This window comes from Notothenia rossii, assembly GCF_949606895.1.
Source record: "Notothenia rossii genome assembly, chromosome: 8".
Lineage (NCBI taxonomy): Eukaryota > Metazoa > Chordata > Actinopteri > Perciformes > Nototheniidae > Notothenia > Notothenia rossii.
Genome location: NC_136906.1, coordinates 38,055,223 through 38,081,743, shown reverse-complemented (window position 1 = coordinate 38,081,743; position 26,521 = coordinate 38,055,223). Strand labels below are relative to the sequence as shown.

General features: G+C 44.1%; 1 protein-coding gene across 4 annotated transcripts in view; it reads left to right on the top strand.

Moving 5' to 3' along the window:
• Positions 1–26,521, top strand: part of abcc1 (ATP binding cassette subfamily C member 1 (ABCC1 blood group)) — a 144,085-nt gene that overhangs the window by 34,802 nt on the left and 82,762 nt on the right. For all 4 annotated transcript variants that reach the window (XR_013801392.1, XM_079643383.1, XM_079643382.1 and 1 more), the window contains exons 9-14: positions 15,118–15,295; positions 15,608–15,769; positions 21,845–21,937; positions 22,109–22,312; positions 22,456–22,602; positions 22,733–22,820. Coding sequence is in view for 3 of the 4 variants with exons in the window: in XM_079643383.1 (XP_079499509.1) it covers positions 15,118–15,295; positions 15,608–15,769; positions 21,845–21,937; positions 22,109–22,312; positions 22,456–22,602; positions 22,733–22,820 (872 nt within the window). In the remaining variant the exon portion in view is untranslated. The remainder of the gene's footprint in view (positions 1–15,117; positions 15,296–15,607; positions 15,770–21,844; positions 21,938–22,108; positions 22,313–22,455; positions 22,603–22,732; positions 22,821–26,521) is intronic.

Below are 26,521 nucleotides of genomic sequence, written 5' to 3'. Positions count from 1 at the left end.
GAGGAACATTTTGAATGCAGGACTTTTACTGTAACAGAGTATTCCTACACTCTGGTACTATTACTTTTACTCAATTACAAGATCTGAGTTCTTCTACTTTTACTCAAGTACAAGACCTGAGTACTTCTACTTTTACTCAAGTACAAGACCTGACTACCTCTACTTTTACTCTACAAGACCTGAGTGCTTCTACTTTTACTCAAGAAAAAGATCTGAGTACTTCTACTTTTATTCTAGTACAATATCTGAGTGCTTCTACTTTTACTCAAGTACAATATATATATACTTATACCACCTCTGTTTACAGTCTATGAAAAAAACTATTAGAAATAGAAGGCTAAAGCTAACGTTAGCAGATAGTGACAATGTATGCTAGCTAGCTAGCTCAACGATTCCTTAAATAATATTGCCACAGAAAAACTTTTCAGTTCACATCACGCTCTGCCGCTCCGACAGGGAGCTCTGCTCTGAACACCTGAACGGCCCGTTCTAACAGCTGTTCACTAGCGGTCCAGTCTGTGCCACTGTGACTCCGGACGCGCAGTCAATATTTACGAACGCACCCGTAGGTAATGTAGCTGCTGAAGCTAGACCCTCATCTCGGAGCAGAGATGAAAGGCAGGAAGACTCGAGCACACAGCTCGAACTTCATTCTAATATATAAAAAAAGAACACCATGCGTTTCATGATGGCACATAACAGCTCACGGCCGCAGATTACTCCGGGTCCCAGACCCCCCCATACCCCAAAAATATTTTTATTGCAGATCTACATGAATCACACAAACGACCTATTTTGGATTCAAAATGGCGAATTTTGCCGAAAGGTGACAAGTTTGCATCCCTGAATATAGACAGAGCACAACTGAAACATAACATCTGAAACGATGTAACAACATAATACACTTTTTGGGGATGCTTGGAATGTGAGGAGTGAGGGACACGGCTTAGAACGGGCGTGTCGCCTGGCAGGACAGGAGAGTGTGTGCTAGTCGGCCTTGATCTATGAATTCATGTCCGTGACACTCACTGCTGCCCACAGCTGTTTTTTAGAAGGAAAACCTCCTTCACTTCGCGAAAGTGTTTTAACCACACACACCTCTACACACACACACACACACACACACACACACACACACACACACACACACACACACACACACACACACACACACACACACACACAATTGGCATGAAATCACTGACAAATATGAATATACTGTATTCAACTTCATTAAAACGTTATTAACGTGCCTAAACTCAGTAATTCACTAAAAATATTTATATTTTAATGGAGCCTCGTCGGCAGATCAGGATCCCAAAAGCGTAGTCCGTTGTTACCGTTTTTTAAACAGTCTGAATGAACCGGCAGCTCTCAGCTGTGTATTTACACAACTAATGGCCCATCAACCACAGCTCTCTCCCCCCCTCCCCCATTGATCTTTCTTCTCCAGCAGCTAAATTAACGGTAGGTTACTCTGGGTGACAAGCTTACAGTTAGACACAACACTGTCATTGCAAGTGACCCTCAGTTAGTTGACTTTTATGTTCAACTGCTAAATTTGTTACTGATAAAAAAGGGCTTCTACTGTACCTAATTACCTTAGCGATTATTTGGCCCCAGCATCGGCCGAATTAATAGCTTGGTCTACGGTGTGGCCGCCGCTGTTTACCGTGTGATGTCCCTGGGGGATCACGCCGCATGGCACTTTCCAAAAAGACCGTGATGATCTCCTGGGAGCCCCCGTGTCTACGGAAGGCCTCTTTGGATCGATTTCCTTGGTCACATGGATGAGGAGTAGTCGCAGCTTGGCGTATGCTGCTTCTTGCTCATCCTCAGAGGAGAGAACACTGTCCCACACTCGCCGCCCCGCTGTAACTCCAGTAAAGGAAGCAGCAGCTGGGCGCGCGCATGTGAGTGGAATAAACCGCAGAAAGTGCTGTCAAAGCACTGTGCGGGTTCAAGAGACGCTATTGCCGGTGTGCTGTTGTCAGAAAACACACCTTGCCTGGTATAATAGCTCAGATTAATGCATAGCTCCGGGAAGATGGCGGCGCGCTCAGACGCTGCGGCTCACAGCTCTCTGTTTTGGTTGTGCACTGTTTGTTTTTTGTTCTAGAACAGACGAATTACATATACAGTCGCATGGACTTATATGACATGGGGATGAGTTGTCGCTTTGATATCACAGCCGATTTCCACCGGACTAACAACATCCCGGAGGACATAGCGAGACCGCTCGGGTCTCCCTGGATTGTTTTCAGGCCTGTGAAGCAACGCAGGCGCCGGAGGGAGAGGAAGCAGAAGCGAGGTTGCCGTGCAGGCTTGCTTGCTAGGCTAAGGAAGCGGCCGCACCGACCACCACTACCAAGCCTCTTCCTCGCAAATGCCAGGTCCATCGTCCACAAAATTGACGAACTGGAGGTACTACTAGCTGCTAACACGAACGTACACGACTGCTGTATGATGATCATCACAGAATCCTGGCTACACCCGCGGATTCCGGACGCAGCAGTGCAGCTACCAGGCCGCTCTACCCACCGCTACGACAGGAACAGCGCTTCCGGTAAGAGCTGAGGGGGTGGTCTGTGTGTTTACATCCACAACGACTGGTGCATGGACAGCAGGGTTACACATACACATTGCTCTCCTGACCTGGAAGTAATGTCTATCATGTGCAGACCCTTTTACCTGCCCAGAGAGCTGACGGTGGTGATAATGAACACTGTTTATATCCCACCTGATGCTAACGCCAGCATTGCACTTGACCACCTCCAGAGCTTAATAAATAAACAACAGAGGTCCCATCCGGACGGAGTTCATTATGTAGCTGGAGACTTCAATCATGCATGTCTAAAAAATGTGCTTCCCAAATTTGTACAATATGTACGATGTACCACCAGAGGAAAGAACACACTGGACCGGGTGTATTCCAACCTGAAACATGCTTACAGAGCAGTCCCACTCCCCCATTTAGGACTATCTGACCACCTCTCACTGCTTCTCATCCCAGCTTACGCCCCCCTCAGAAGTAACACCAAGCCGGTGGTCAAATATATCAGAACCTGGCCCGAGGGGGCACTCTCACAACTGCAAGACTACTTCAAACACACAACAGGGGACATATTTGAACAGACAGACTTGGAGGAACACACAGAGGCTGTCTTATCCTACATCAAGTTCTGCACAGACACTAACTGTGGAAAAACGCATTCGGGTCTACCCAAACCAAAAACCATGGATGACTAGAGCGGTGCCGTCTCTCCTGAGTTCCCGTGACACAGCCTTCACGTCGGGGGACGCAGCCCAGTACAGCTTGGCAAGGGCAAATCTGAGGAGAGGCATCAAGGCTGCAAAAGAGGACTACAAGGGAAAAGTGGAGGAGAATCTCGCTCATAACAACACACGGTGCGTTTGGCAGGGCCTTCAAAAGCTAACCAACTATAAGGGCAAAACATCTGGCACTACTAGAGCTGACGCCCACCTTGCAGAGGAACTAAACCGCTTTGAGGCTAGCAGACCCCCCCACTTTTCTACCCTGCCTCTGTCCCTGCAAACTACCAGCTCCATACCACCTCCCACTCTCAAAGAATATCAGGTGAAGCAGACGCTGAAGTCTGTGAATCCTGGAAAAGCCGCAGGACCCGATGGAGTACCAGCTTTCAGGGGTCCTGACCAGGATATTCAACCTGTCCCTGTCACAAGCTTGCATTCCATCCTGTCTGAAAACGGCTACCATCATTCCTGTCCCCAAAAAGTCTCCAGTCAGAGAGCTCAAATACTACAGGCCCATAGCCCTAACATCGGCGCTGATGAAATGTTTCGAAAGACTGATAGCCGACTACATCAAAGCCAGCCTCCCACCCTCCCTCGACCCTCATCAGTTCACCTATAGAGCCAACAGATCCACGGATGATGCCATCGCCACAGTCCTTCACACAGCTGTGAGCCACCTAGAAGGCCCAGGCAACTATATAAGGATGCTGTTTGTCGATTTTAGCTCAGCTTTTAACACCATCATACCTGACATACTAGTGGAAAAACTGTCAAGCCTAGGTTTCCCCTCCATTTTGTGCGCCTGGATTAATAATTTCCTTACAGACCGTCCTCAGACAGTGAAAATAGGCCCTTACTGCTCCTCCACCCGCACCCTCAGCACTGGCTCCCCGCAGGGCTGCGTGCTGAGCCCTCTATTCTACACACTCTACACACACGACTGCTCTCCCATTCACCCCTCCAACTCCATTATCAAATTTGCAGATGACACCACTGTTGTCGGCCAAATATATAAGGGAGACGACGAGTCGGCATACAGAGACGAGATCCTGAAGCTGTCTGCGTGGTGTTCAGCAAACAACCTATATCTGAACACTAGCAAAACAAAAGAAATCATCATAGACTTCAGAAAGCACCGTCCAGAGCACGCCCCCCTTCACCTCAATGGAGAGAGAGTGGAGAGGGTCTCCACCTTTAAGTTCCTGGGGGTTCACATTTCGGAGAGCCTCAGCTGGACAGCACACATCACTGCAGCAGTTAAGAAGGCCCAGCAGCGACTACACTTCCTGAGGGTGCTTCGGAGGAACCAACTGAACAAGAAGCTGCTGGTGTCCTTCTACCGGGCGACCATCGAGAGCATGCTGTCATACTCCATCTCTGGGTGGTATGCAGGAGGCTCAGCTGCGGACAAGAAAGCCCTGCAGAGAGTGATACGGATGGCAGAGAAAACCATCGGCTGCCCGCTGCCCTCTCTGGAATACATCTCCACCTCCCGTTCCCAACAGAGCTAACAAAATCATAAAGGACAGCTCTCACCCAGGTCACAGACTGTTCTCTCTCCTGCCTTCTGGGAGGAGATACAGGAGCTTAAAGTCACGGACAAACAGACTCAAAAACAGTTTCTACCCCTGGGCCGTCAGGCTGCTCAACCACCTCACATAATGCAATAACCGTAACCATTCTCACACATACATACACTTTTAATGCACTTTATATACAATTTTTATATCAATATTTGTAACTATTTATTCCCCCTTATGATTGTATGTTGTCTGTCCTATTGCCGTGTTATGTATTTGTTTGTATTTTTTGCACACCGGGACAGAGTTGCACTCTGAATCTCGTTATGCTCTGTGTATAATGACAATAAAAGGCTTTAACTTATTTCACCGTTGAATGTGAAACACAGCGTAAATACGAAGGCAAGCGCCCCTCGTGAGAGTGGCCGCGGTGCGTTCAGGGACCTCTGCAGAAGAACGGTGGGTTACGTATTTTAACCCTAGTTCTAGAGTGATGTTTGTGAAAAATGCATAGAGTAAAAACGATTGCATTTATCCCAGAGTAAGAGTCATCTCTCTCCACAATTTCACATTTCCCCATAATGTCCGTTTCAAAGAGACGGCATTGTGCCGCTGGTAGTGAACTCTGAAGCGATTCATCGCTGGTGTGAACGCAGTCTGCACCAAAACATAGGAAATGTAGAATTTACGCGTCACAAGTGGAGGTCTTCGAAAGTCTTTAGCGAAAGAATGAAGCAGAATGGATTCAACCCGAGTGTTGAACAGTGTCGTGTACAAGGAAAAAAGCTTTGTCAACAATAACTAAAAGTGGCAGATCCCCCAAGACAAATCTATTTTGTATCTAGGCTGTGTGTAAAATACATTAGCCTATAGGGCAGGGGTCACCAACCTTTTTTAGGATGAGGGCTACTTTCAAAAAGTAAAGCAAGTCGGGGGCTACTTTTACTTTTTTGCAGTGTGTATATTTTATATTTATATATTATATGCTTACCTTTAACCTTTGTGTGCTGTTTGGGTCTGTGGGACCCGTTTTCAGTGTTTACTAAAAGAAAATGTATGCAATTTCATAATTTTAACCTGCTTTATTATGGGGTGGACCTCACATCCTCCAGGGGGGATCTCGCATCTTCTAGGGGGGTCCTCACCTCCTCTAAAAGATTTTTTTTTAAATGTTGAAGTGAAATGCACCAATCTGCTGCACTTTGAGTACCAAATTAATTTATTGATACAGCTCTCAACACTCATACTAAAGGGAGCTGTATACTTTTCAAAACTCCAATGATCTTTAGAATATTATCACAACCAATAACAAATCATTTAAACTGGTTTATTCTTATCTTATGTTACCTAATTAGCATTCTTTCTTTTTATTTATGCATATTTTACTAATCACTCCCCTTTTAAACTGTTTTTTGTACTGTCCTATAGTACACACTGGAATGACTTCTTACTTTATCTATATTAAATAGATAAAAGTGTGCTTTCCCTAGCTCTCTCTCTCTCTCTCTCTCTCTCTCTCTCTCTCTCTCTCCCTCCCTAGCTCTCTCGCTCGCTCACAGAGGCTGTGTGCTCCTCCTTGGCGATGACGGGTTGCGTTAAAAAAAATAAATAAACATATTTGTAAAGTGGGAGGACACAAACGGGATTTCGAAAAGTGCGGGGGACATGTCCCCCCTGTCCCCAGTGGAGATTACGCCATGCCTGTGTGTGCGTCAAGTGGAATAAATATATATGCAAGTTACAACACACACAGAGTAAAACTCTGCTCCTCATGTGTTGTATAGGCTGGCATGATAGGCTGTTCAATGGGGCTGATGTGTTGTCTAGATTCTGCCAGAAGGAAAATCAGCGGGGAGGTGCCACATTGCTTTTCTTCCCGACTGCAACGCTGGTCCCGCAAATCAAGCAAAACGTGATTGGTCGATATTCATTGTGGGGGAGGAGGGGTGTTAGATAGAGTTGTAGTAAGTAGATAGAGTTTGCTATGATTTAGGTTTCGTTTATGCATAGAGTAGATTATTTTAATTACATTTCCTTTTTTGTTTTGGATTTGCTTGGCGAGCTATTTTTAGAACATGCCCGGCGGGCGACTCACGTTGCCCCGGCGGGTGACTGAGTGCCCGCGGGCACCGTGTTGGCTACCCCTGCTATAGGGTCATGCTTTAATTCATTCTGAAATCATTAATTAATTCACAGAGATATAAAACTATAAACATAAGCTATGCTATATTGCTTTTGTGACTTAAAGGCCATGGGACAATCTCATCAGAGCCCCCTGTCTTCGGGGAAACCTCCTCCTGACTGCACAACGTCTCATTAGGTTCATCCCAATTTCCCTCCTCAACTCCTCTCTCCTTGGTGACTTGACCCTGAAATCAATCGAGACATGCCATGTTGAGCGACTTCCCAATTGCTGAAATGCACACGGAGGAGTCGAGGAGAGAGGAGGCTTCCAGAGGAGAAGAGAGGGAGGATACATGAGTGCAGACTACGCGGAAGTGTTATCGCTACTCGCGCATCAAAGCTCCACCCCCAGCTGCACAGCCGTCTGCTCACTGCAGCTGTTCTGAATCAAAGCTCCTCCCCCAGCTGCACAGCCGTCTGTTCACTGCAGCTGTTCTGAATCAAAGCTCCGCCCCCAGCTGCACAGCTGTCTGTTCACTGCAGCTGTTCTGAATCAAAGCTCCTCCCCCAGCTGCACAGCCGTCTGTTCACTGCAGCTGTTCTGAATCAAAGCTCCGCCCCCAGCTGCACAGCTGTCTGTTCACTGTAGCTGTTCTGAATCAAAGCTCCGCCCCCAGCTGCACAGCCGTCTGCTCACTGCAGCTGTTTAAGATCAGCAAGGAAGATCAGTTATTAAATGTTTAAAGTGCTTTAATACGAGTAAAATATATAAATCTCTTAAACGATTAATGAGATCATACTCTATAAAAACATTAAAGTGCGTTAAATATACTTCCAAATTCAATAATAATGTCATTACAAAAAAAAAAAAATAACTTTTTGTTATGCATATGTGAATAAAACCCATAGAAGGTCAAACATTTAGGATATATAAATACTGGTAAGATATCCAACCAATCTTTTAGTGATTTGTGTGTCTCTAGTCTAGTCTCTAGCAGGAAGGGCCCTCAGATTTTGAGATATCCCTACCCGAGGTAGAACAAATGACAATGATTTTTCTTATATTTAGAGTCTCCCATTAATTAAATTGATTGTTGTCAAATTTTATTTTGGGGGAAAAAATGTTTTTTTGGTTGTTCTTTAGATCCCTGAAAAAGAGCCAAATTAGACCAGGCCGAATGTGGGAATGGTGACTAAAAAGCCCATAACTTGAGAATGACCACTCTTTTCCTCTTCAGATTTGCTGAGGTATGAACCAGGTGGCTGTCCTACATTACCAAATAGTCAGACAATTATTTAACTAAAAAAATACTGAATTATAGTCCTGTAAACTTAGCTTTTAGTTTAGACGGAAATTGTACTTTTTGGTGATGGGAACATAGGACTCCATCACTTTTCTCTCATTTATCAGAAAAACAGAAATCCCTAAAAAATATACCATTACTGAATTGTCTAGGGCAGGGGTTCCCAAACTTTTTCAGCATGAGACCCAAAACAGAAATGTTGTGGTCCTAAGGGACCCAAGCTAAAAAAATGTCAAGATTTTCCATAATATCTACATTTATAAACAAAGAATGCAACACACCATGAATTTAAAATGTAAATGAAAATGTTTATTTAATTATAAAAGTGCTTCGCAGCAATTAGGTTTCTCACCATAACAACCTTCCCTTTGAGCTTGCCCAGAAAAAATAAGGATCAAAGCAAAAAGACGAAACATGGGAAGTGCAGTCAAGTATATACAGTACAAATCAAATTTAAATGATAAAATTAACAAAAGTGCAATATTAAGTTTGTCACTAGCTCAAAAACTATGTACACACCATTTTAAAGTATTTTAAATGAACAAAGAACAAACATGTTGTAAACAGAAAGGGACAAAACACTAACTATAGGAAGTGCAGTATACAGTACATCACAGCTGAAACCACATTTAAATGATCAGAAGTGCAACATTAAGTTTGTCACTAGATCAAAAACTATGTACACACACTTTTAAATGAACAGAGCTGTTGTAAAACACTCTGAGAGACAAAGAAACTCCAACACTTGGCAACTGATTAACTTTACTGACTTATTTACAATATGTTCTCATCTGACATGCTAGAAGGGGTATTATATCATATATTGATACATGATATATACCCTAACCCTAACCCTAACCCTATATAATAAAAATTACATTTAATGAGAGGTATGTGGATGGTTGAAGTTTTCAACCAGCAGATGTATTCTGGGCTGGGTTTTTGACAGTGCCAATCTGAGGTCATGCTCAGGATTTAGCCTGTTTCTGTATTTGTTTTTCAGGTATGCTAAAGTAGAAAACCCAGATTCACACAAGTATGTGGTGCCAAACTGTATCAATACTTCTACAGCTATCTTAGCCAAGCAGGAGAACTCAGCCTGCTGGAAATGAGCAACCCAAAACTGTGCCAAAGTGGTTGCAGCATCTTACTGCCCCTGTTGACCTGCAGTGTGACCAGTGCCTCTAACTCTGCCTGACTGAGACCCAGGTCTTGTGATGGCACAGCTTGGAAGGGAAACTTCACCCACTGAAGGTTTTGAGCTCTCTGTGAGTCAGGGAAGTACCGCTTGAAGTTCTCCTGTAGTTGAGACAAGTGCTTGACTATGTTTCGCTTCACAGAGTCACTCAAGGGAAGACCGGTGCTTACTTGGTAGGCAGTGAGGACAGGAAACATTGCCAGTTCCCCTGCAACCAGCTGGGAATGCCACAGACCAAGGCGTGCTTCTAATCCTTGTATTCCATCTTCAAGATCCAATATGCTGTTCTCTTTTCCTTGAAGGCTGGTGTTCAGTATGTTGAGCTTGTTAAAAATGTCCACAAGGTAGGCAAATCTTGCCAACCAGCGCTTGTCCTCAAAATGCTTAGCAAGGTTAGCGTCCTCATTTTTCAGGTAAGCCATGACCTGCTCTCTCAGCTCCCACACTCTCTGTAGAACTTTTCCCTTGGAGAGCCACCGTACCTCACAGTGGAAGAGTAGGTGCTCATGCTCTGCCCCCATTTCCTTGCAGAGCTCTCTGAAAAGCCTTGATTGTAGTGGTCGCTTTTTTATTAGATTTACCACTCTAACAACCACATCAAGAACCTCACCTAAGTCCTGTTGCAATGCTTTGCTAGCCAAAGCCTCCCTGTGGATAATACAGTGTGTTACCTTCACATTTGGGACCACTTTATGTACATGAGCCACAAAACCAGACCTGCACCCAGTCATGCTCCTTGCACCATCAGTGCAAAACCCTATATAGTTTTCCCATTCTAATTTCAGTTCTTTCAAATGTGTGTCCACCACTCTGAAAATATCCTCTCCCCTTGTTGTTGTGTGCAGCTGGTCACCGAATAGGAACTCCTCCTTGATATCTTTACCACTAATGTACGTGGCAAAGACCATTAACTGGGGAATCCCAGCAACATCCACAGACTCGTCTAGCTGCAGTGAAAATAATTTGTGCTGCAGTATTTCCTCTGTGACTGTTTTTTGAATGTCAGCTGACATATCCTTGATTCTGGATGCAACGGTGTTGTTTGAGAGTGGGACAGACTCAATTTTTTTCGCTGCATCCTCACCCAAGACAGAGAGACACACATCTTTAAGACAAGGCTTGATCAGCTGCTCCCCGATGGAATGGGGCTTCTTTGCTTTGGCAATGTGGAGGCTGACTTGATAGGATGCCCTCAGTGCCCCTCTGTTCCCTTTGAATGCCTGAAAATAACAGAGAAGATATCATCATTAACATTGCTGTGTTATTGGGTGATTTTTAACACCAGCCGGCGTACGCTGTATACCTAATGTGGACCTGGCAACCACATTTATAGCGCATTACATTACATGTTACTTGTTAGACGCTTTTATCCAAAGCGACTTACATACTCAATACTGTGAATTAGGACCCGCTAGCCGGTACTAGGCCAAGTGGAAACGAAACCAAAAATGGGCTCGGCACGCTTAAAGCGAGCTCCCCGCTGCAGTGGAAACGCGCCATAAGTGCAAGCAGGCACTATTTGAGTGTGAGGACAGGGTTTGAGGGAAAGCAATAGATATTCTGAACCTGAAATCAATAAAGTATGCTCTCAAATTTAAAGACCACGCTCTTGAATAAAGATAGGGAATAACCCCCATATGTATTGTGCATCACACTGCAGCAGTCACGTCCGTGCGGCTGCAGTGAAAAAAGCTTTCTCTCGCTTTCCTTCTCATACTACCTGCCACTTTCCCTCTAATCTTCCTGTGGTTATTGTTTCTCTGTTTTTCTCCCGGCCGTTATAAAAACATTTTAGGCTGGTAAAAGTTGAAACACCGCTCTGTGCCGCTGCAGAATGTAGCAGCTGGCGGTACGCTCCGGGGCTCAGTCTGCATTTCATCCAACTTTGCATTAACGAAACAATTTCACAACAGACCCTGACAAACTCACAAACTCACAAATCAAATGATTAAAATGAGTGTAGAGTACGTCTTCTTTGGAGGTGCGAGGTCCCAGACACACCTTGTCACCTGTGGTGTCCCTCAAGGGTTGGTCCTCGGGCCCACTCTGTTCACCCTGTACACCCTCTACACTCTGCCCCTTGGCCGTGTCATCAGCCAGCATGGAATATCATTCCATTGCTACGCTGATGACACGCAGCTATATATAAAGACAGACACTATCCCACATGCATCCTCACTGTCACCATCACCATCATTATCACCGTTCCCATCAACATCCTTTAACACCTGCATTGAGGAGATAAAGGCTTGGATGCAACACAACTTCCTGCAGCTAAATAGCTCCAAAACAGAGGCTATTTTAGTTGGCACACCAAACAAGGTCCAGTCATCCCAGATCAGATCAGATCTGTATCAGAGAAGAGGTAGGCCTATGTCTAAAGAAATCTCATTTGCAATAGAACTGTACCAGATATTTCCATACAACTACTGGTTAGTATTCAATAGCACCCTAGACAATTCAGTAATGGTATATGTTTTAGGGATTTCTGTTTTTCTGATAAATGAGAGAAAAGTGATGGAGTCCTGTGTTCCTATCACCAAAAAGTACAATTTCCGTCTAAACTAAAGCTAAGTTTACAGGACTATAATTCAGTATTTTTTTTGTTAAATAATTGTCTGACTATTTGGTGATGTTGGACAGACACCTGGTTCATACCTCAGCAAATCTGAAGAGGAAAAGAGTGGTCATTCTCAAGTTATGGGCTTTTTAGTCACAATTCCCAAATTTGGCCTGGTCTAATTTGGCTCTTTTTCAGGGATTGGGGTAGTTCTAAAGAACAACCAAAAAAACATTTTTTCCCCCAAAATAAAATTTGACAACAATCAATTTCATTAATGGGAGACCCTAAAGATAGACTGAACAAAAACATAAATGCAACACTTTTGTTTTTGCTCCCATTTTTCATGAGATGAACTCAAAGATCTAAAACATTTTCTTTATACACAAAATAACCATTTCTCTCAAATATTGTTCACAAATCTGAAAAAATCTGTGATAGTGAGCACTTCTCCTTTGCCGAGATAATCCATCCCACCTCACAGGTGTGGCATATCAAGATGCTGATTAGACTGCATGATTATTGCACAGGTGTGGCTTAGGCTGGCCACAATAAAAGGCCACTCTGAAACGTGCAGTTTTGCTTTATTGGGGGGGTCTGGGGGGGGTCCGAAAACCAGTCAGTATCTGGTGTGACCACCATTTGCCTCACGCAGTGCAACACATCTCCTTCGCATAGAGTTGATCAGGTTGTTGATTGTGGCCTGTGGAATGTTGGTCTACTCCTCTTCAATGGCTGTGCGAAGTTGCTGGATATTGGCAGGAACTGGAACACGCTGTCGTATACGCCGATCCAGAGCATCCCAAACATGCTCAATGGGTTTCTTTTCCGGTGAGTATGCTGGCCATGCATGAACTGGGATGTTTTCAGCATTATCATGCTGCAACATGAGGTGATGGTCGTGGATGAATGGCATAACAATGGGCCTCAGGATCTCGTCACGGTATCTCTGTGCATTCACAATGCCATCAATAAAATGCATCTGTGTTCGTCGTCCATAACATACGCCTGCCCATACCATAACCCCACCACCACCATGGGCCACTCGATTCACAACATTGACATCAGAAAACCGCTCACCCACACAACGCCACACACGCTGTCTGCCATCTGCCCTGAACAGTGAAAACCGGGATTCATCCGTGAAGAGAACACTTCTCCAACGTGCCAGACGCCATCGAATGTGAGCATTTGCCCACTCAAGTCGGTTACGACGACGAACTGGAGTTAGGTCGAGACCCCGATGAGGACGACGAGCATGCAGATGAGCTTCCCTGAGACGGTTTCTGACAGTTTGTGCAGAAATTCTTTGGTTATGCAAACCGATTGTTGCAGCAGCTGTCCGAGTGGCTGGTCTCAGACGATCTTGGAGGTGAACATGCTGGATGTGGAGGTCCTGGGCTGGTGTGGTTACACGTGGTCTTCGGTTGTGAGGCCGGTTGGATGTACTGCCATATTCTCTGAAACGCCTTTGGAGACGGCTTATGGTAGAGAAATGAGCATTCAATTCACAGGCAACAGCTCTGGTGGACATTCCTGCTGTCAGCATGCCAATTGCACGCTCCCTCAAAACTTGCGACATCTGTGGCATTGTGCTGTGTGATAAAACTGAACATTTTAGAGTGGCCTTTTATTGTGGCCAGCCTAAGGCACACCTGTGCTATAATCATGCTGTCTAATCAGCATCTTGATATGCCACACCTGTGAGGTGGGATGGATTATCTCGGCAAAGGAGAAGTGCTCACTATCACAGATTTTTTCAGATTTGTGAACAATATTTGAGAGAAATGGTTATTTTGTGTATATAGAAAATGTTTTAGATCTTTGAGTTCATCTCATGAAAAATGGGAGCAAAAACAAAAGTGTTGCATTTATATTTTGTTCAGTGTAAGAACAATCATTGTTGTCATTTGTTCCACCTTGGGTAGCGGTATCTCGAAAACTAAAGCCTTTTTTGAGGACTTGCTGCTGGACTATCTTCTGTAGGAGAAATTAAATAACAACATCCAATACGAAAGCATTTTAAACCTGGAAAAACAAATACAGGACCGAAAATAATCAATTGAAAACTATAATAAAAGAGATGGATAGAAGAGATGGACGAAATCCTTTCAGTGTGAAACTAAATCCCAGGTTTGAAGGGATTGATGTGGAGTGAAGTCCAGTGACAGGTGGTGGACTTTGCAGCATCGTTTAAGGAGATGCTGGAGAGAATGCGGACATCCCAACTACAGAGGACTCCTCTGTCATTGTGTCTCTCGCTTGTACCTTACGGAGGCAGAGCTAAGACGCAAGGAAGAGGCGCGAGTGAGGGAAAGGAGGAGGCGAGATAGTAAATTGGGATGTACCCATTATATGTGTTAGGTATAATGTTTTTTAACGCACGTTGTCTGATTATATAATCATATGCGCCGACCTGCTCTCCAGATAAACAGCAGCATGAAAATAACCTGCTCAATGGTAGGGGCTACAGTAGGAATTGCCGGGATTTGTGTTTTTTCTTGTCACTTTTTTTTTTTTACAGTTTATAGAGCGTTTGTGGTCTGTCTGTGTGAGGCAAACAGAACCTTCTTAAAAATGAAGCAATGTTACAAACTGTCGTCTGGTGCGCACCAGAGAAGTGTTAGCTGTGAATGTGACCTTAGTCTTATGTTAAGAGGACCATATCGAAATGTTTAAGGACATCAAAACCTCAATTCCAGCGCCACCTTTTCAAACTGAATTTATCATTATGGACAGCTCCATAGATGAGAAGATAACATGGTTTAAGCCTGACCTGAAGCCGTCCTACGTTCAATGCAAACAGGAACCTGCCATACTATGTTCTGGCGATGCCCCAAGCTATCTATTTTCGATATTCTTTCAGTTTTCAATGTTTCATTATTTTGAATTGGAAGGAGAGCTGCCTTCTGCCACTCCCCTAGTCGATTAGAGAGAAGACACAGATGCTAGACGTTAGACAAATTATACTCATGAAGATGTACTTAACCGTGGCAACCTTACATCTCAATTGTGGAAGATTTCAAAATATTTCTCTTCATCTTTGATATTTGTAGGTGCGATTTATTAGCTTAATCGGCTTACTTAATGTAAACGTATTCCTAATGATGACTTTCTTCCCTCAATCCCGTGCAGGCTGTTGATCCGCTTCGTCAACGACTCCAGCGCCCCCGCCTGGCGGGGCTTCTTCTATACCGCCCTGCTCTTCATGTGTACCTGTGTGCAGTCCATCATCCTCCAGAAGTACTTTCACGTGTGTTTTGTCTCAGGCATGCGTCTGCGCACTGCTATCATCGGAGCCGTCTACAGGAAGGTACAAGGAAATGGAATGTTACTTTGAATTATGGAAATATGACAGAGGTAGGAAATATAGGTTATTGCTTGATATAACACTTAATTTAATATTTTTAGTACAAACTTCCAAGTGAATGACTATTTACAATAACATAATTTTTATTTTGGAATCAGTCCGCCTTTACTCAACCAGAGAGCTGTGTTTGTGAAACCGTGTTGATGTAAATCAGATTTCATAAATGGCTGTATAATTCTCCTGTTCAGGTGTGTGCAGGTTTGGGTTGTGACTCTACAGCGGGGCTCTAACTCGCCCCTGTGTCTGCGCTTTCAGGCTTTAGTTATCAGCAGTGCAGCGCGCCGCAGCTCCACTGTGGGAGAGATCGTCAACCTGATGTCAGTGGATGCTCAGCGCTTCATGGACCTAATCACTTACATCAACATGATATGGTCCGCCCCTCTGCAAGTGGTTCTGGCCCTCTACTTCCTCTGGCAGGTAGGACTACACACAGGTACAAGTCACATAAATAACATCAGCTCCATTCAGAAGAAGTCTCACATGCACATTTTGGACTGCCAAGATAAACACTTAAAACAAATAATGGACAGGATATTTCTTTGATGTGTTCTTGTGCAGCCAGGCATATATCGTACATCTAGTTAAAAAGTACAGCGAGGACTGCTTTTTTAAAGTTTTGTAGGATGCGCTAATGAACCCCCTTGCCATACTCAAACACAATAACATTAATCAGATAACTATGTTTAGCACTGTGAGAGTGTGCCACGTTTTGTGCACTTTCAGTCAACCCTAAACACCAAGTTCCTGTTTCATGTCAAACGACGTTACCAAGTGAACGGCATTCCACGAAAACGTGAAATCTTCGTAGTCTGTCAAAGTGAAGGTCTTGGTTAACCTGCTGAGAACAGTATGACAAAGGATAGGATCAGTGTTTAAAGGTCCTCTATTATACTGTTTTTTATCAATATACACTGAACAAAAATATAAACGCAACACTTTTGTTTTTGCTCCCATTTTTCATGAGATGAGCTCAAAGATCTAAAACATTTTCTACATACACAAAATAACCATTTCTCTCAAATATTGTTCACAAATCTGAAAAAATCTGTGATAGTGAGCACTTCTCCTTTGCCAAGATAATCCATCCCACCTCACAGGTGTGGCATATCAAGATGCTGATTAGACAGCTTGATTATTGCACAGGTGTGCCTTAGGCTGGCCACAATAAAAGACCACTCTGAAAAATGCATTTTTGCTTTATTGGGGGGTCTGGGGGGGTCCGAAAACCAGTCAGTATCTGGTGTGAGGGTTAGGATTAGGGTTAGGGTTAGGGTAATGTTGTGAATCGAGTGGCCCATGGTGGTGGGGTTATGGTATGGGCAGGCGTATGTTATGGACGATGAACACAGGCCATTCGATTCACAACATTACCCTAACCCTAATCCTAACCCTCACACCAGATACTGATAGGGTGACCAGGTCCCAACAAACCAAATGTGGGACAAGGAGTATGTTTGTGTGGGACAATGTGGGACACCCTCTCAACAGTACCCCGGAAAGAAAATCTCTATTTCTATTCTGTTTCATTTGGTTTATTCAACAGCATCCAATAAACTACAGAAAGTGAAGTCAAAATGCAGTAACAATTTAGTATCTTGATAAAGAAAAGTAATATAAACTAAGGCTAACCAAGGCAGGAGGCATTATTCACTTCAAGTGTTTAGAAAGAGAAAGAGAAAGATAAAATAAAAACATAAATACAAATCAAAACTGGCCAGGAGGGAACAAAAACATAATAACACATAAAATAAAATAGCTTTCAGTTTTGTCCATCACAGCAACAACAGGTGGGCCCCCCCACAGTGTGTGGGCTATTTTGTCACCTGGAACCACTGGTGTCTTTAACTCTGTCAAACAACTCTCCACAGAGGCAGGGGCAAGCACATCTTTTATTATGGACGCTGCTTTTGTACGACCACATGACATTTTCATTACTATCTCAGAGTCTGGAAAAATGGTCGGCGCTAGCTTGTTACCACAGTCATTTGACCTGTATGATTGGGAGTGTTGCACTGTAAGGTAAACAATCGTTATTTCTGCTGCTGTTACCTTGTCTGACTGGCCATAATTTTTTGGTTTGAGTAGGAATGTCTCCATAGAGTGGGATGTCTCATTTTGAGCGACACGTTTCTTGTGAGAATCGCATTCTCTGTGTCTTTTGCCGTCGTATTCACCGCCATCTGAAATTGAAAAATTGTTCAATTAATCTGCACTGGCTTCACCCACGGGTAAGTGTCTTCCCAGTCTTTGTTGTTTGTGCATCTTCTTTTCTTCTTAGCTGTAGTTTCATTTTCCTCCATTTTCCATAACCTGCTGCGTCGCCTGCGTTATTGGCTGACTTTCGTTGTTGTTGTTTGGCGGGGCTGCGGCGGGGTGTGTGTGAGTGAGTTACTCATTGGTTAACACTTGACCAGCACCCGCCGTGTGTTACAGTTTGATTGACAGCAAACACACCCCCGTGATGATAGCCTTCCCTGCTTTCTCAACAGCCATTGGATAAAGCTGATTTCAGAAAAGCGTTTTAGCCAATCAAAATGAAATATGCGGGATATCGTCTCAATTTGCGGGACGCACCAAAAGTCATGAAAATGCTGAGCAGTCCCACGCAAAGCGGGACATCTGGTCACCCTAGATACTGACTGGTTTTCGGACCCCCCCAGACCTCCCCAATAAAGCAAAAATGCATGTTTCAGAGCGGTCTTTTATTGTGGCCAGCCTAAGGCACACCTGTGCAATAATCATGCTGTCTAATCAGCATCTTAATATGCCACACCTGTGAGGTGTAGGGATGCACCGAATATTCGGCCAACGAAAATGATCGGCCGAAAATTGTTAAAAAGGCCCTTTCGGCCTTTAGCACCGAAAAAATATCACCAAATGTCAGAGAACAGGGTTACGTTGATCATACTCCGCATATTATTCCGGGTGTTTTGATTTTCAAGTGGTGGAGTACTCTCGAAGTGGTGAAAGTCTTTGCAGTTACACCCCCTCGAAAAATGTCAGCTGAATATGTTTTACAAATCGCAATCCGCGCCTCTCTCTCTGATATTTTTGAAATATCTCCAAGCGGCAGACATGTTGGCTGTGGGCCAGCCGCGAGCATGGTCGCGCGCCGTGCTTGTCGCCGCGTTTTGATTACGTCATCACAACAACGCATTTGTTGTTGTTGAAGGCCTGGCTGTTACAGTCTTTATTTACACTATTTTGTTGGAGGCCTACTGGCCTAGATGTTTATGCAGTTTTAAAGCACCTTGGCTTTGTTCTGAATGCACTTTGTTGTAGTTATCCGACAGAGAAAAGAAAATGCACTTGACTTGGAATTGATGTACTGTATGCATTCAAAAGTGCTGAATAAATGTTTTATGGACCCATAATAGTGATTATTATTTAAGTTAAGTTTTGCCATAATCTTGTCTTTTTCCATAATCAGGTAGCTGAACAACATTGGTAAAAAATGTATACATTATATATATATATATATATATATATATATATATTTCTATTAATCATTTTCGGTATTCGGTTTTTGTCCAACTGTTTTCTATTTTCGGTATCGGTTTCGGCCAAGAATTACCCATTCGGTGCACCCCTAGTGAGGTGGGATGGATTATCTCGGCAAAGTAGAAGTGCTCACTATCACAGATTTTTTCAGATTTGTGAACAATATTTGAGAGAAATGGTTATGTTGTGTATATAGAAAATGTTTTAGATCTTTGAGTTCATCTCATGACAAATGGGAGCAAAAACAAAAGTGTTGCGTTTATATTTTTGTTCAGTGTATTATAGGTCTCAGATACAGTGGGGCAAAAAAAGTATTTAGTCAGCCACCAATTGTGCAAGTTCTCCCACTTAAAAAGATGAGAGAGGCCTGTAATTTTCATCCTAGGTATACCTCAACTATGAGAGACAAAATGAGAAAAAAAATCCAGAAAATCACATTGTCTGATTTTTAAAGAATTCATTTGCACATTATGGTGGAAAATAAGTATTTGGTCAATAACAAAAGTTCATCTCAATACTTTGTTATATACCCTTTGTTGGCAATGACAGAGGTCAAACGTTTTCTGTAAGTCTTCACAAGGTTTCCACACACTGTTGCTGGTATTTTGGCCCATTTCTCCATGCAGATCTCCTCTAGAGCAGTGATGTTTTGGGGCTGTCGCTGGGCAACGCAGACTTTCAACTCCCTCCAAAGATTTTCTATGGGGTTGAGATCTTGAGACTGGCTAGGCCACTCCAGGACCTTGAAATGCTTCTTACGAAGCCACTCCTTCGTTGCCCGGGCGGTGTGTTTGGGATCATTGTCATGCTGAAAGATCCAGCCACGTTTCATCTTCAATGCCCTTGCTGATGGAAGGAGGTTGTCACTCAAAATTTCACGATACATGGCCCCATTCATTCTTTCCTTTACACGGATCAGTCGTCCTGGTCCCTTTGCAGAAAAACGCCCCCAAAGCATGATGTTTCCACCCCCATGTTTCACAGTAGGTATGGCGTTCTTTCGATGCAACTCAGCATTCTTTCTCCTTCAAACACGTCTAGTTGAGTTTTTACCAAAAAGTTATATTTTGGTTTCATCTGACCATATGACATTCTCCCAATCCTCTTCTGGATCATCTAAATGCTCTCTAGCAAACTTCAGACGGGCCTGGACATGTACTGGCTTAAGCAGGGGGGACACGTCTGGCACTGCAGGATTTGAGTCCCTGGCGACGTAGTGTGTTACTGATGGTAGTGTTTGTTACTTTGGTCCCAGCTCTCTGCAGGTCATTGACTAGGTCCCCCCGTGTGGTTCTGGGATTTTTGCTCACTGTTCTTGTGATCATTTTGACCCCACGGGGTGAGATCTTGCGTGGAGCCCCAGATCGAGGGAGATTATCAGTGGTCTTGTATGTCTTCCATTTTCTAATAATTGCTCCCACAGTTGATTTCTTCACACCAAGCTGCTTACATATTGCGGATTCAGTCTTCCCAGCCTGGTGCAGGTCTGCAATTTTGTTTCTGGTGTCCTTTGACAGCTCTTTGGTCTTGGCCATAGTGGAGTTTGGAGTGTGACTGTTTGAGGTTGTGGACAGGTGTCTTTTATACTGATAACGAGTTCAAACAGGTGCCATTAATAAAGTTAACAAGTGGAGGACAGAGGAGGCTCTTAAAGAAGAAGTTACAGGTCTGTGAGAGCCAGAAATCTTGTTTGTTTGTAGGTGACCAAATACTTATTTTCCACCATAATTTGCAAATAAATTCTTTAAAAATCAGACAATGTGATTTTCTGGATTTTCTTTTTTTCTCATTTTGTCTCTCATAGTTGAGGTATACCTAGGATGAAAATTACAGGCCTCTCATCTTTTTAAGTGGGAGAACTTTCACAATTGGTGGCTGACTAAATACTTTTTTGCCCCACTGTATAAACAAAACATGCCTCTGAAGTGTTTGGCTCGAAATACCAAACAGATCATTGGAGCATCCCATAAACTCCTCTGTTTGAGCCGTTTCAAAAGTGCTGATTCTCCCCACGCCCCTCTGAGAGAGATTTGGTTGAAAGAACACAATGGTGCTCTAGGAGGAGATTCAGGTGATTAAGGGGGGGGGGTGGTGGTTACCTTGGTTGGTGATTGGCTAATTGTTACACAAGACAAAACATCGTCATGACATCATAAAGTGGCCAAAATCTGATCAGCTCATTTTCAGACAGGTTTTTATAGAAATGGATCTGGACAACAAGTGAGCGAATCTTTTTTCCTGAAACTTTCAGAGTCTCTTTCCACAGAGGAGACATGTTTATGTATTAAAAGTGGATTTTGCACAATAGGTGACCTTTAAAATGTGCTGCTGTGCAACAGTCCAGCCATTGAACAAAAACTCTCAACCCTAACTTTGAAGCATCATCCACTTCTTACGTTTTATCCAAAAACTAATTTCAGATTGATCTGCATAATCTGCAAGCGGTCAGAGAGGTACAAAACCCGTAGAATCTGGCGCTATGACTATGAATCAATATTTGCATGTAGATGTCTTCATTTTGAACTGACAATTTAGTTAATTTATATACAGTCTGTAAGAGTTCATTAAAGTACTTCACTCAATTGTTCAAGAAATGTCTGACTTCCTTTTGGGTTTACGGTCTGACGCAAAAATACATTTTTGTCGTCTCCACATTAAATAAACCTACCATATTGCATACATGTAGGACCAATGCATTTCAAGTGCTATATATTATAGGTGGCGCAGTTGAGCTCAATCATGCACTAGACTCATTATTTTAAAACACTTTTTTAAAATAATGAATTTGAACATGTGCCAAGTTAAATCAAAATGAAAGCAACTGCAGGTCCTGAAAAATGAAGAAAGTTTTGGCACGTTTCATGAGCATTAAAATGCCCCCTTCTGAAATGCTTCCTCTGAACATTATTCTAATGTAAACTAGTGCTAATAGTGCTAACATCAGTGGAAATGCTTCCTTAATGAGGTTTTTTTTAATCGGATCCTGTGCAGAACCTGGGTCCGTCTGTGCTAGCTGGAGTGGCAGTGATGGTTCTGATGGTTCCTGTGAATGCTGTCATTGCCATGAAGACAAAAGCCTACCAGGTGGGACTCTCCACAAACACACTGCCACACAAATAATTTTGTAAAAATGTGTCATGTTATGTCATGTGTTCAGTGACAATGAAGACATATCCAATGTGATGTAACACACAGAAAGGTCCTCCAGGATCCTTCGTGTCAGTTTGTAGCATTGAGGTTGTGTTTGTTGAACAGGTGGCTCAGATGAAAAGTAAAGACAGTCGCATTAAGCTCATGAATGAGATGCTGAATGGCATCAAAGTGCTGAAGCTGTATGCCTGGGAGCTGGCTTTCAAAGACAAGGTTTCAGAAATCCGGGAGAGTGAGCTGCGCGTCCTGAAGAAGGCTGCTTACCTTGGGGCCGTGTCCACGTTTACCTGGATCTGTGCACCTTTCCTGGTGAGTCTAACACGAAGTCAGACATCTAAACAGCTAGACATGGCCTCATCTTGTTAGCTAGTACAGACATAGAGTATTTGTATAATAATATTTGTATGGAAAATAACTTAACCTTTTACCATTTTCTGCAAATATAAACACAGGTTGCCCTGTCCACTTTCACTGTGTACGTGCTGATTGACGAACATAACGTGCTCGATGCTCAGAAGGCGTTTGTGTCACTGGCACTCTTCAACATCCTGCGGTTTCCTCTCAACATGCTTCCAATGGTCATCAGTAGTATGGTGCAGGTTTGTGTGCCTCCATGCACCTTGTCAATCACACTCACACACTTTAATGGGGGCAGTGTTTTAATGGTACAGAGTTTGATGCATCAGGCCCCTGGTGTTTACTGGTAAAACTGTTTTTCTCCATCTACAGGCCAGTGTGTCCTTGAAGCGGCTGAGAGTGTTTCTGTCACATGAGGAGCTGCAGGAGGACAGTGTGGAGCACAAATCAGTAGCAGGCTGTGAGCTTCTTCTTCTTCTTCTTCTTCTTCTTCTTCTTCTTCTTCTTCGGTGGTGGATGTGTGTTTGAAGAGGGAAGAGGGAATTTTCAACTTTAACTCTTTTGTTTCTGTTTCAATCGTTTCTTTAACTGTATGATCTTTCGTTGGGATTTTTGTACCCTTTGCAAGTACGGTTAATTTGTTAATTTAGTGTTTTTCCGTGCCTCGTGGCGGGGATGGCGTCCTCCCGGGCGCCGCCGGTGTCTCTGAGACACGGAGTGCGGCTGGTGGCTCAGGCCGCAAGCACAGGGGAGCAGGTGCTGCTGGCTGTGGGGGATCAGGTCGGTCATGTAAATATCTCCTATGCTTCCCGCATGAACAAAGCGGTCGTGGTCTTTTTGAAAGACCAGAAATATGTGACGGAACTTATCGAGAGCGGATTAATGCTAAACGAGGAATACATTCAAGTTTCACCGCTGGCGACACCGTCCACGCGGATCACTGTGTCTGGCGTTCCTCCGTTCATCCCGAATGAGGCGCTGGAACGGGAGCTGAAGCGTTTTGGTAAGTTTGCCAGTAGTCTCCGCACTGTTGCTCTGGGGTGTAAGGATGAAAAGTTAAAACATGTCCATTCTCTGCGGAGACAGGTTTTCATGTTTCTGAATTGTCCCACTCAGACACTAGATGTGTCCTTCCGGGTGAGGCACGAAGAGGGTTTTTATATGGTTTATGCGAGCTCAGGGAGCGTAAAGTGTTTTGAGTGCGGGGAGTCGGGTCACAAACGTGTTGCATGTCCACAGAGACGGCACGCCGCTCCGCCGGGTGCGGCCGGGCCCGGGGCCGCCGAGCCGGGGGCCGCCGGGGCAGCCGAGCCGGGAGCCGCTGGGGCGGCCGAGCCGGGGGCGGCCTGGTCCGCGGCAGCGGGACCCGGTGTCGCGGGGGCTGCTGCTGCACCCGCCGGGGCCCCGGTGGCTGCGGAGGAAGTAGGGATGAATATCGTGAGAGATGAAACAGGGACTGTAGAGAGTGTGGTGAGTGTGAGAGGAAAAAATGTGGAAACAGGTAAACGTGTGAGAGATGATGTAGCAGGACAGGTGAGGACTGGTGCTGTGGGACAGGTAGAGGCTGTTGGCACACAGAAGGAGATGCCGTCTGGCTCTGGGCGGAAAAATGAGCTTCAACAGGCTGCAGACAATAATGAGGTGACAGAGATGGACACAGACGGTGAGGGGGATTCTGACTATGGTTCAGTTGCAGATAGTCTCTCTCAGAACGCAGAGATATATTCTTTGGAAGAGATTAATGTCTTTTTAGACGAGTCTTTTGGCAAGTCAGTGGAAGTGAGAGATTTTTTCCCTGACATTGACAAGTTCCTTCATACAGTGAGAACTCTTCAGAAAGTTGTAGGGTTAGACCTGCTGGATGAAAAGAAACGTTATCGTCTCAGGAGGCATGTAACTGCTGTGAAAAAAGATACGACAGGAAGCAAAAGAGGGAAGAAACTGAAAAGGTCTAAATAGTTTCAACATGATCATGCAACACTGGGTGTCTCCTCTCTGCTGTGTGTACCTGTCTGTTCTTTCTCTCTGTCTCCTTCCTCTAATGCAGGCTTTAAGGGTTGCTTCCTTGAACATGAACGGGGGTAGAAGTGCACAGAAAAGAGCTTTAGTGTTAGAAGTCTTTAATCAGAAAAAATTAGATTTGATATTTCTGCAGGAAACGCACAGTGATAGCCTGAATGAGACGGACTGGGAGATGTGGTGGGGGGGTCAGTATGTACTCAATCATGGCTCAAACCTTAGTGCTGGAGTAGCTGTTTTATTCTCCCCCTCTCTAAATGTAAAGATTTTATCCAGCACTGAGATAGTGGCAGGTAGAGCCTTGATGGTGAAAGTGGAACTGTTAGAGTTCAGTTTCACCTTTTATTAATGTGTATGCACCCAATCAGGGCCCTGCACGTGTATCTGTGTTTCAGTTATTAAAAGACAAGCTAGACACTAGTGTACAGGCAGAGTGTGTTATACTGGGGGGGGACTGGAACGTTTGCACTAATGTCACTTTAGACAGAATAGGACGGGAGCCTCATCCTCAGTCGTCCCTTTTACTGTCACAGGTGATAAGAGAGGCTGACTTAGTGGATGTGTGGAGGATGAAGCATCCCTCCGTTAAACAATACACCTGGATGAGAATGCTAAATGGGGGCGTCAGTGCAGCCAGGCTAGACAGATGTCTTCTTCTTTTATTACTCGTGCAGTGAACTGTCACATCCAACCTGTTGGTTTTACAGATCATCAGCTAGTTTCTTTGGATTTGGTTTTATCCAACACAGAGAAACCTAGATCGTTCTGGCAGTTTAATGTTAACATTTTACAAGATTTGATTTTCTGTGAGAATTTTAATTTGTTTTGGATCAACTGGAAATCAAAGAAAGAGTCTTTTCCCTCCCTGAGTCAGTGGTGGGAGGTAGGAAAGGCTCAGATTAGAGTGTTCTGTCAACAGTATACAGCCTACTCCACTGCAAACACTAGGAGAGCTATAGAGCAGTTAGAGAGAGAGATCAGAGAGTTAGAGAGTGTGTCTGCTCGAAATGTAGAACAGTCCCTCCTAAAACAACAACAGCTTAACTGTTTTCTTCAGGAGAAAGCCAAGGGAGCTCTGATTAAAGCCCGTTTTACTTCCATGAGAGACATTGATGCACCAACCACCTTTTTCTTCAACCTGGAGAGGTCTGTGGGCCAAAGGAAGCAGATGGTATGTCTGCGTCTTCCCGATGGACAGGTAACCTCTGAACCTGCTGAGATGAGGAGACATGCAGTGTCCTTCTACACGGACCTGTTCAAAGCCGAAGGTTGTGACGTGGAAGCCGCTGATGAACTTTTTCAGGGTCTTCCACAGCTGAGTCCAGCCGAAAGTGACACCTTGGGCTCTGACATTACGCTGGAGGAACTGACCTCTGCGGTGACACAGATGGCCTCCGGCAAGGCTCCGGGGATAGACTGTTTACCTGCAGACTTTTTTAAACATTTTTGGAGTATTCTAGGACATGATTTGTTGGATGTATTGATGGAGTCCTTTGGGAAAGGGACTCTTCCAGCTTCCTGTAGGCGTGCAGTGATTTCACTGTTGCCTAAGAAAGGAGATCTAACCCTGCTGAAGAATTCGAGACCTGTGGCTCTCTTATGTACGGACTATAAGATACTGTCAAAGGTTTTAGCTAACAGACTGAAGTGTTTTATCGAACTTCTTGTTGGTACTGATCAAACATATTGCATCCCTGGCAGATCAATTGTGGACAATTTGTTTTTGATGAGAGACACTTTTGATGTTTGCAAACTGTACAATATAAATGTTGGTATTATTTCTATTGACCAGGAGAAGGCCTTTGATCGTGTGGATCACACTTTTCTGGCTGCCACATTGCAGGCTTTTGGTGTTGGGGAGCATTTTTTGTCCTGGGTGAAGTGTTTGTACAGTGATGCATGTTGTGTTGTGAAAGTGGGGGGCGGGCTGAGCAGACCTGTACCAGTTAAAAGGGGGATCAGGCAGGGCTGCCCTATCTCAGGCCTATTATATAGTATTGCCATCGAGCCACTTTTGTGCAGGCTTAGAAACCGGCTGAGGGGCCTGAGTCTGCCAGTGTCAGCTCAGGCCCCCCCGGTGGTTGTATCAGCTTATGCTGATGATGTCAGTGTTTTTATCCAGGGTCAGCGAGATATCCAGGA